This window comes from Vipera ursinii, assembly GCF_947247035.1.
Source record: "Vipera ursinii genome assembly, chromosome: 1".
In the NCBI taxonomy this organism is placed as follows: Eukaryota; Metazoa; Chordata; class Lepidosauria; order Squamata; family Viperidae; genus Vipera; species Vipera ursinii.
In genome coordinates, this window is record NC_139512.1 from 260375270 (window position 1) to 260387340 (window position 12071).

At 35.6% G+C, this 12071-nt stretch overlaps 1 protein-coding gene across 1 annotated transcript in view; it reads right to left on the reverse strand.

Annotated features, from left to right (window-relative positions):
* Positions 1-12071, reverse strand: part of TRDN (triadin) — a gene marked incomplete at its 3' end in the record, with an annotated part of 235922 nt that overhangs the window by 129697 nt on the left and 94154 nt on the right. The window contains exons 14-15 of the mRNA XM_083374012.1: positions 8548-8613; positions 351-380 (exon numbers count right to left, since the gene is read on the reverse strand). Coding sequence (XP_083230138.1) covers positions 351-380; positions 8548-8613 — 96 coding nt within the window. The remainder of the gene's footprint in view (positions 1-350; positions 381-8547; positions 8614-12071) is intronic.

The following is a 12071-nucleotide window of genomic DNA, read 5'->3' on the forward strand; positions in this document are numbered from 1 at the left end:
GAGAAATGCCTCACATGTTTTATCAACTTAGAAGAGCAGAAGAGAGTAGCACTAACTAGTTTCTGTCTTGCATCCATTTATACAGCCTGATTATCTTCAGAGGAGGACCTTTGAAACCAACATTTCAAATCTCCTTGTGATATGGAATCCTGTGCATTTCACTCTAAAGGACCCAGGATTAAGTTAGCTTAGTCATGGTTTATTGGCACATTCTAACTCTTCCCACACATGCTGATTTAAATACACAATATGTTCTTCTGGATATTAGAAGAGCGCATGACCATTTCAGATGGATAAGTATGGGTTATCTATCCAAAAGCAAACAAGAGAATGCAATATACACTACTTACTTTTTGTAGCAGTCACGTTAAGCTTTCCCACTGTAAGAATGAAAGAATATTTTTTTAAAAGTTAAACGAAGGAATGCAAATAATAAATTACCAGGGATGAGAAAGGACAGGATGTTTGCAGAAGCTCCAGCAAAAAAATGAGATTGAGAGTGTTACAAAGCAGATGTTTTCTTAAAAGCTATAAACCCTATAGTCTTTCTGCATATTGGTTCCATAAATATAAGGACCATCCATGGGCTATAGGAGAGAAAAGATTTACAAAGAGGTATGAAAACAAATTGATTCTGCCTGTATACCAATATTGTGCTATTCACAGTGCAATGAAATACCTGTTAAATTGTTCAGCAATGAGTAGTTTCTTTTGTATTAAAAATATTATATTATTTTTCTTTACACTTCACATCCATGAAGGAACTCAGATTTATCATTCCAATCCAGCACAAATATATCAATAGGTCAGACACATTCTTAGCACACAAATGGTCTACCCAAGTGTAAAAATTTCCAAGAAGCAGAAATGATGTTTCATTTGGTTTCATACACATTTACTAGAAAGGTCTACATAGTAATACCTATTCTGAAAATGCCAGAGAAACGGAATTAGGCCTTTACTTTAATCTCTGACAGGTGTGCAATATTATTAGACACTAGCAGCCTTTCTTCTTCTGTGCTCTGTAGGTCCCCTTGGAATGCAACTCCCTGAATTTCCTGAGCAAAGGTGAGCCAAAGGAGTACTCTTCTTTTGGTGTGCATGCTAAAAGACCCCAAAAGTGCAAGTATGTGCACTAAGTTCATGCAACATACACATATATCTGGAAACTAGAACATCTGTCAGAAGAAAAAATGATCACAGAAAAAAATGTGACAATGTTTATGCATAATTTTAAAAAAATCTTTGATGTTTAATGGGAGGCACTTGTTTCTTCCTAAACTAAACTATACAGGTAATAATCCTTTTTGATGATCAGGTAAATATTCCTATTAACATCATTCTGGTCCTAAATTGATTCCATTCCATAAATTCATTTTAGGTCCCATATGAGCAAATTGAGAAATTATATGAAAGGACCTTGATAATGAAAGTTGAAAAGCAACTGGCAAACAGAAACTATGGCACCAAGGGAGAAGGATATACAGTATTCGATGGGAACATGGAGTAGAAAATATGTGGTGCTATTAGTGCATGCTCTTTCCAAAGTAAATAAATTGATTTGGACAATAATTTGTATGTCATTCCACTCTCTCAGTTCTAACATGTATTATATGACTCTTGGCATAGAGTTTGCATTTCACAAGTTACAACAAAGTTGCAGATTAGGCTGAAAAGGAAAGGTAGCTTGCAAGTAGCCAGGAATGGATTTATACTTTAAATAAATTAAGTAATTGTGCTTCTTAAAAGGTTATTCTGAGGCTGAACATGGGGGAACAGAGATTTCCCCATTAAGATTTTGTAATTCTAAGTATGCAGAAGCCAACTTTGCATGTGATCCCAAATTGTCAATCTAGTTCAAAATACGTAGATCTGCCCAACAAAAAAGCTTTCTTATCCATAGCCTCATAAACACAAAATATATTCAATATTTCACAATAGAAATGAATAAACTGAGGCTGCACATTCACATTGCTATGGCATATGACCTCATCCAGATTTTAACAAGGGTTGCTATTTCCAGTTCAGAAGGCACAGTCTTATCTGAAACAAAGAACTATTCCCAGGTTTTTCCTTGAATGTTACTTTCTGCGAAATATGTTTTACTTTCCATAACCCCATATCAATGGAACAAGGTCCTAGAAAATCCCTAAATTAAAAAGATCTCTTTCTAAAGAAAAAAAAAACCTTTGGAAAGTCGGTGAGGTTTATTTCTGAAGGAGAGAAAGATTGGAAGGTGTGATGAGAAAAATAAGAAGGGTTTAATGCAAGCCTTTAAAAGGTCAGGCACATTGCTCTAAAATGGTCTTCAATGACTTCTACAACATCTTATGTCTTCCACCTGTGATGTCAAGTGTTTTTAAGAGATGGAAGAAGGCAAGGAGTAGCAGCACTGGATTTATGCCAAGTGTCCTTCACAGTAGATTAGAGTGCAGCAACTGCCTGTTGATCTGCCTGTGATGAGAATCTCTAAATATAGCAAAGCACTTGAGTTAGGTGGCATAGTGCTATACAACTGAGACTCTCTGAAAATACACATTACGAAGCTCTGTATTTTCACACTTTAAGTTCCAAGATGATACAGGGAGTAAGTAGGTGACATTAGTGATGATTCAGGAACAGCTTGCTGCCCATCCATCATCAGCAAAAGGAGGAGGGAAGAAAAGGGGATCAAAAGGCTGGCAGTAAAGAAGAGCATATAGAAACAAAAAGCATGAGGCTTCCTTCAGTTGAAGCCTAGGTACTTTTGATGCTTCTGATCAAAATTTTAAGAATGGTTATGGGCAGGGCTTTTTTTCTCATAGAACGCTCAGAACGGAGTTCTGGCACCTTTTCTGGATGGAACCTTGTAGGGTAGGCAAGGCGGGTTGTATGACATGTGTGAGTTCTGGCACCATTTTCTTTTACAAAAAAGCACTGGTTATGGAAACACATTTTTGTGAAAGACATGTGACAGTAGCTTGATTTTCCCTAAAATACTGCCTTCAGATTTAAAAGTATAATATTATATGGAAGTTTGTCCCTCCAGATTTAATTGGCAATATAAAACAGATTAAACTTGAGTTAGATCTCTATTTCATATCCACACCAGTCCCTAATACAGCATTATTGAGATATAGTTCAGCATGAAATAATTTTAAAATTAATACTAGATTCCATTTTGGCTAGATCAATTCTATTTATACTATTTAAGGGTATATTCTCTTTCAGCCTTCCTCACCTTGCGGCGTCTAAGAATATTGCGACTGGTGCTTCCAGAATTCCTAAGCATCATGGCTATTTTATTTCATTTCATTTGATGAAACAGTTAATATATTGCCTATTCTCAGTTTCCAAGTATTAAAAGTATTAATATTCATTGAAATCAGCTGAGAATAGAAATGATATTCCTGGTATATTAGAACTTCTCTAAAGCCTGCTGTGCCTCTGAGCTCATTTCATCTGACAAGGTCTCTTCAAGCATTCTTTTTTTAATGAGTGTTTCGTTTAGGTTCTATTCTTCTCTTCAGCATTGCATAGCTGTGCCATACTGATGTAATCAGGCAATTTACAAAGGTCAAGGAAATGTAAATAAAATCAATCTGAGATTTTGAGAGTAGCTGGTTTTTTTATTATTATTATTCTGGAACCCATCTGTTTGTCTTGTCTGAAGAATGCTAAGTCAAAAATAGGTACTGTAATCACTAAAGTATAAATTAATCTAATGTTTTTAAACACCTTGTCTGTCATTTGGATCGGATATAGCCAAACCCTTTGGGACTAAGAAAGCTAAGGAATAATGATGCAGGCAGGTCATTCTGGGAGACAGCATAGAAGATTCATTAAGTATCTGAAATCTTCTGCTCTGCTGTTTATTGCCTTTCCAGCCTATAATTTATTTGCTGTTGGGATGGAGTAATAGATAGCTAGGGCACATTTAATATTCTTGCACTCAAATAATGTAAATATGTTGTGGATCTTCTGTGAGCATTGAACTTTGCTCTCTAAAAGAGGAGCTTAAAATCTTTCACAGGTCAGAATAATTAAAGTCATTTAAAATATGATAACACATTAAGGAAGGTAGTAGGAAGTAGAAGCAGACTGCCTTCAGATTTAAAAGTATAATATGGAAGTTTGGTCCTCCAAAGTTAATTGACAGTGAATTCCAAATGCAAAATGAAATAAAAATGCCAAGGATGCAGTGGAAATGCTTAGCAACAGATACAGTCCCACTGCCTATGCATTCATTTGTATACCAGGCATTTTATTTTAATTGTGAACCTATTGGTGAACAAATCAGCAACATGGTTTATGGGTAAGCTTCATTGGATCAAATGAAATCATGCAAAAAAAAGTTCCCAGAACTTTTTATGTCTCTCTACTGCCCATGTCCCTCAAGGGAAATTTGTTTCATATGCCTTTTCTTTTTATATTGATGGATATTGTCCTACAGATTTAAACAGTAAATTCCTGAGACTTCTACATGTCATCTACCATACTCCCACAACTGAACTGAAATCTGATTCATTTTCACCTTGAAAAAGTTTCCAGGCCAGGTTTTCCAAGTAATGAAGGTATACTATACTAAAAAGTGTAAATAAATAGCTATCTCTGGGTCCAGGTCATACTGTAATGATTATAGTATTAGCATGCTTCTGTATTCCATCCTAAGTGGCTACGTATTCCATCCTAAGTATTCCATCCATCCTAAGTGGCTAAGCATCTAGATTTTCATTTCTTTTCCATATTTTTAATAATGAAATAGAATTATGATAGGAAGAAAAACTATAAATAAAGTGCTGCCTGAGAGAAATAGAAATGGATGAGTAAATGGACAATCAGTTCTCCCCAAGCTACTCTGAAAAGAAATCAGAGACAGCCTAAATTAATTAAAGGTAGAATCATTCTTATAAGCCATAACAGACATGCCATCATATTTTATGAAAGATTGGAACAAGATTGCCACAAGCTGGGGGGAAAAACCATGGAAGCAGCAAAGAAAATACTGGAATGGACTGATTTGGAGCCAGCGTCATATGGAAATTCAGTATCAAAAAAGAAATAAAAAATAGCAATGTCAGAGAAATGAAACCAAAAGTGGTTTTTTCTCATCTTATGGACATGGTTAGTTTGGCAGGCACTAGAAATGCACAGATAATCGTGCAAAAGATTAATCAGTACTTAGTTTGGGGGAAAATATTTTCTTAATGAATTATTTTTCCCCTGATAATATATATCCTAAATCATGGGTCCCCAACCCCTGGTCCGTGGACCGGTACCAGTCTGTGGCATGCCAGCAACTGGTCCACACAAACAAGCAAAGCCCCATCCACAGGATGCAGGCAGCACACAAAACCACATCCCCTCCGGTCCGCGGAGAAACCTCTCTCCACGTAACCGGTCCCTGGTACCCAAAAGGTTGGGGACCTCTGTCCTAAATTACAGAACTCTGAAATTACTTTTATGGCACTATGGTATTTGTTTGCTTTTACTGTTCACATTAACTACGTTGGTTTCAATACTGTGTCATACTGAGCAGTCTTCTTGGAAAGTCTGTACTGTACTCATTTTTATTGATATCATTGTCAGTATCAGACGTCAATTAGGGTAAGATATTTATTTCCCTGTTCTGGATTCATGCTTGGTATAGAACTGCTTCAGAATCTGAAGTCTTCGTATTGATTTTTGTTTGTTTCTCTCTGTATTAGAAATGACACTGACACATGGATCCCTGTTCTAAATTGTCAGTTGCCTGCAGGCCTCTTCTAACAGCGTCACAGAAATGAGTCGTGTAAATCTGTGTAAATAAGTATAAGGAGCACTGTGATAGCATTAGGATTAAGAGCCCAACATCAGAGATATAGTTCTATATCTAGATTCTAATGTGGATGCGGTGGACTAGACCTAACCTATAATTTTATATGTCACTTCAGCAAACTGTTTTACTACTATCACAACGAAAAACAATTATCCTTCCTTTTAATCGTTATTTAGTAAATCTTTGCACAGGGCTTTTCCTATGCAAAGTGTTTTATCGATTACATATAACACTAAATTTACCTTCAGTTTGCTGAATTAATATTATTTATTTGACTTATATAGTGTCGTATCTTACTTTTCTATGCTTACAGTAAATATATAAAACAGACAATATAAAAACAAACGTAAAAAAATCACATAGCAGCCAGGCACAATCTAACATAATCGTTCACATAACCAAGAGATGGGCTCTAACCCATGCCTTCTGTATCTAGCTAACCAACATTCCCTAGTATCGATAGTATCCAGAGCATGCCCTTCTTGCCAGATCAGACAGGAGAGGTGGAAGCAATTTAGGTTTTTATACTTCAGAAATACCTATTCAGATTTCCCCTGTATCTTTCTGAAATTTAGATTACTGACTGACCACTATGCCAGAGACTTTAAACATGTCTTTTGTTTTTTCCCCTCTTTCCTTCTTTCCTTGAATGAATTTCATTAACTCCTGATATTGCAACTATTAAGGAAAAATGGGGTCCATAGACTTTTCTATGAATTCAGCTGTGTGTGTGTGGGCTATACCGTCTTCTCAATTTCTGCAGCTGCATGCATCAATTTATGAATATAATTACATATAGCACCACTGGAACGAAACATATACACAGCCAATTCCATAATGGTTAAAATTCCTTGAGGATCAGCAGAAGCAATATGTAACTCATCATTCTGAAAATTAGGAACTAAATCAGAGCATTTAAAGCTTAAAACACTAATTGCAACTTAACACAATGAATATTTACCATTATGACAAATAGGGTGGCACAACAGCATTTAGTTCTTAAATTGTTTTTTTTTTTCTGATAAGCTAAAGAGATGCATCCATCAAAGGCAGGCAGCAATATATCACACCTAACACCAAGCCTTTGGGGACTAATTGTGAATTCAGCTCTACCTTCTATATTTATATTTTACAGGAAATGGAAGTCAAACTATCATCTCACTTTGGGACAAAACTATCATCTTCAGGTGCTACAGTCTCATTAAGGTAAGCCCTGATCTGCTTCTTATTACCTTCTCATCCTGCTTCCTACATGGTAGTTCTACTCTTACCCTATTCAATCATACCATGCTAGATCTCTAAATACCTCACACTTATGGCTTCTTGGGTGACCAAGCAAAGTTTGCTTGGAAATTTTTCAAGGAAACTAATTAATTAATCTAGCATCCTGTTTCTAGATATTCCTGAAAGAATGAGAACGCTTCGGTGGTTAAGACACAAGACTAGAAATTGGGAGAACACGATTTACTCAGCATGAAGCCAACTGGGTGACCTTGGACCTGGAGGAGAATTGAGCCAGCCACTGTCTCTCAGGCTTTGGAAGAAATAAATGGCAAACCACTTCTGAAAAATCTTGCCAAGGAAAATGCAGGGATTAGTCTAGGTCAGGGGTCGGCAACCTCGGCTCTTTTATGACTTGTGGACTTCAACTCCCAGAATTCCTGAGCCAGCATAGCTGGCTCAGGAATTCTGGGAGTTGAAGTCCACGAGTCATAAAAGAGCCGAGGTTGCCGACCCCTGGTCTAGGTAGTCCCCAGGAGCCAATGCTGATTCAGGCACCAAAACAACCACCACCACCACTCTCTACACCTGCTAGGGTTATAATACATTTTTCTGGGAGCATATTTTTCATTTTAATTATTTTATTTTATTTTATTATTTTATTATTTTATTTTATTATTTTATTTTATTTTATTTTATTGTTTTATTTTATTATTTTATTTTATTTTATTATTTTATTTTATTTTATTTTATTATTTTATTATTTTATTTTATTATTTTATTTTATTATTTTATTTTATTTTATTTTATTTTATTTTATTATTTTATTTTATTTTATTATTTTATTTTATTTTATTATTTTATTATTTTATTTTATTATTTTATTTTATTATTTTATTTTATTTTATTTTATTTTATTATTTTATTTTATTATTTTATTTTATTTTATTTTATTTTATTATTTTATTTTATTTTATTTTATTTTATTATTTTATTATTATTTTATTTTATTTTATTTTATTATTTTATTTTATTTTATTTTATTTTATTATTTTTTTATTTTTTTATTTTATTTTATTTTATTATTTTATTTTATTTTATTATTTTATTATTTTATTTTATTTTATTTTATTTTAAAACAAAATTGAGACATTCCAGAAGTGGCATCTCACCCAATGAGTGGTTTCCCTTGGAATCTTGAACCCTGTCTAACCTCCCTGATATCCATGTTTTTGCAGCTTGGTGGCTAATTTTCATTCTCTCTTGTCTTTCTTTTCTGGAATCTCAGCATGGATCTGGAGTAGTCTGGCTTTGACTTTTGGACTTGCTTAGGAACTTATTGTGTGTTGTTTTGATCCTGAGCAATATTTTGGATTTAGACTCCGGATTTTATAGCTAAGCTTTCCTTTATCTCCATCCTCAGCCCTGACCTAGGATATGATACTCACATCAGTTTGAATAATCTTTGGTCAAGATACTCTGTAAAAAAAATCTCTGAATGTTTCTTTATAGAAATTAACTGAACTTACCTTCAGCAGCTGGAAGAACAGCTGTGATTGCCGGGATCTGTTCCAAAAATAGGGGGGAATACGATCCTGAACACAAGAGAGACGTGAAAGGCTATTAATTATAATAATATGCAAATAATACATAATATATAATGAAGTATATTTGGAGACCACTTTTAAAAAAAACAGTCCCTCAGGAGATTGGACTTTCTTTTGAATTGCTTGTCTATATTATTAAGTTAGGACGCTGAGCATGTCGATCAGAAGGTTGGCAGTTTGGCGGGTCGAATCCCGAGTGCCGTGTAACAGAGTGAGCGCCTGTTACTCGTTCCAGCTTCTGCCAACCTAGCAGTTCGAAAGCACGTAAAAATGCAAGTAGAAAAATAGGGACCACAACGGTGGGAAGGTAACAGCGTTCCGTGCGCCTTTGGCGTCTAGTCATGCTGGCCACATGACCATGGAGACGTCCTAGCACGCATGTGCGGGGGAACTTTTACCTTTTTTTTAGAAATAAAAGAGGGCAAAACAAATAAAATAGTTTGATCTGAAGTTTTAGATTAGTGAGCATGAAATCACAGGAGTTAAAAATGCTGAATTATTTGCTAATCACTTTGTATTCAGGGTTAAAAAAGACAACAATCAATATAATCAAGCATCACACATTTATAGCCCTTGATTGATGGAGGAGGAGGGCCTGAGAGCCCTTTTCCTTCTCCTTGTAATAGGAAGTGCTTTTGTAATTCATGAACATCTACTGGGTTGTGGAGATGTAAACTCTTTAATAGCTGCTTTACTTTGTGTGACATATTACCAAGCCTTTGTAGAAATGTCAGCATGAAAGCATGAGCAGATGACGTACTTTTGAATGAAAGAGATTGTCATTTTATGAAGAAAGGGAAGAGGTAGAATTGCTACTGTCCACATTTTGGGTTTTGTCCACAGGCATTTTCTTCAAGTGACCATAGCTCCAGGTGAACCATTCTAGAAGGTGGTTAGCATAGGCAATTTCACTGGACTCATAACCAATGCTAAAGGGAATTGTTTCTCCAGGATCAAGGGCAAAATCAGGTTTAATTTGGTTAGGAAAACCTTCATTCACTCTAGTAGAGTAATACAAACTAAAATGTTTTTCCTCTCCATTACATATGGAACATGTTAGCAATCAGCTTAGCAATAAATGTCCTCTGCATCTGCTAATTCCTCTTTTGAACATGAACCCTATGTTTTCCTCTTTCACTCTAATAAAATATATACAATAAAATACTTTGTTATAACTTATTTCTTCTAATTTCCATACATTTCGAAAGCAGGTGTGAATGCAAAAAATGATTAGTAATATAAGTCAAGATTATGACAGCCAAAGCTTTGAAGTTTTGAGATAATACAGTCGAAATGCATTCATAAAAATGTGTGCCTGTCATATTAAGCCACTTTATTACATGCATTTAAGAAACTTTTACCTTGACAAATTTGCAATATATTTACATTGACAAACAAACGGCAATACAGTTTTCATCTACATTTCAACTTTGAACACCTGCCCAGGCCGCATGCCCACTCTCAAGTGGGAATTTAAAATCTCAGTTTTTAAGGGAAATATAAGTTATGAAATATATGATGCAATTTCTGGCTGAAGATGGATGAGGTCATTCTGGTACATTTTCATCCTGAAAGGAATTTCAACGTGCTTCAGTTTGACAAGGCTTTGAACCAAACAGTCCCTTGAAGCTGTTTAGTGAAGCTTGCCTGGTCTGGTCCCTTTCAAGAGCTAAATGATGTGGCTATGTGGATTTGCTTCAGTGACTCCCTTGGTTTTCTCTCACAGAGCCTGCAGTATAAAAGAAGGCTGACAGGAACTTCTTCGGTGAGCACTGTGGGAGAAGGCTGAGCTGTATATTCTCCATATTTCATCTAAGAGGATTCACAGCCTGGGCACCACCAGCATGGGCTGTGCAAAATCCCAGAATCCATGACTAAATCAAAGAGTCCATAACCATGGGAGGGGGTGGGACTCAACCCACAGCTAGTTTGAAGTCACCTCTTCGATATGAGCGGACTTCGAGGCTTTCCAGTTTCAGTTCAGGAGAAGAGCAACACGAAGAGATTTCCAAGCTGAATGATTGCTACAGATTGTAAAAAATCCTGAAGCCCATCCTGTAGATAGCTATCACAAACCCTCCTCTTCTAGCATGAAATTGATTTCACAAGTTCAGAGCATCTGGTCAACCAGTCTGTTCCACAGAATTGAGCAATGGTAACCTGGGCAATTTTTGAGTATTTGCACAAGGTATCCAACTTCTATTGGACTTAAGCAATGATGCCACAAACAACCCACAGCCTGAAATCTATCTTGCTTACCTTTTTCTCTCCCTCCATTATTGGATGACCAAACCTTCTGACCAACAGAAATATGGAGAAAGGGCTGATGGGTTAGTTATAAGCCCATTTCCCCAGGAAGGCCTGAATAAGAGTACCACAGCATATCAAAATGTAAGAACTGTACATTTCAAACATTGCAGCTCAGTAAACTTCATACTTTTTTCTCCGCACGCCCCTTATAACTAGGAGAGGATTGGGCTTAGTCTGAAATTAAAATCTTGAGTATCAGTATCTATCCAACTCTATTATGATAGTTCAGATTTCAGATGTTGCATTGTAATGGGTAACTTTGCCTCTCTCACTTGCAGCAAATTGAATCCATTCAGCTCTGCTCTGGAAATGCTACCCAAATGTCTGGAACAGGTCTGGGTAGAAACAAGTGACTGAAGAATTGTGAGAATTGGTTAAGAAATTGCAAGTGGATTTCAGCATGCTCTTCCTGTCTCCAAAAAGGAAACAAAGACAGGAGCAGGGCATGTACATGTACATGTATTTGCATCTTGTGTTTATTTCTGCAGATGCTTTGCATGTCGTATGTTTGCAAAGTTTTACCAGAAAAAATAATGTGATCCATTTATACATTACATATTAAGAAAGCATAATGCACCAAATAAATTCAAAACTGTTCCAGACATTTTTGTAAAAACAGGCTGAATTGTTTTTCAGGAAACAGCACATTTTCCTAGGAAGCAATTTAACATTCATTTCTTTGTATAACTCATATTTTCCAACACCTGATCACTACATAATTTTAAATAACATTCTTTTCCTGTCTCATTTGCTCTGAATGCTTAAAACATAAGACAAGCCATCTTTAAAGTTTTCACAGGACTCTAACTTTGTAAATTACAGCATATTAATCAATAGCAAATGAGAGCATTTTCTGTGAAGAAGGACACTAATCTGGGACAATAATACTAATCTTTTTGTTGAGTTTTTTATTTTCAGTATTATCATTCTATAGTCTCCAGAGCTTGCTTAACCAACCACATGACAAAGTTAAAAAGACATGTTATTCTTCCTTTTATGTCATCATGTCATTTTTGACTGAAGGCTATAGACTGGAACAGCATCTAGACTGCAAGGAATCTCACAATCCACATGGGAGATCCCAGTCCAAAGGATCATTTTGCACCATTTGCACCATTTTGGTACAACACAACACA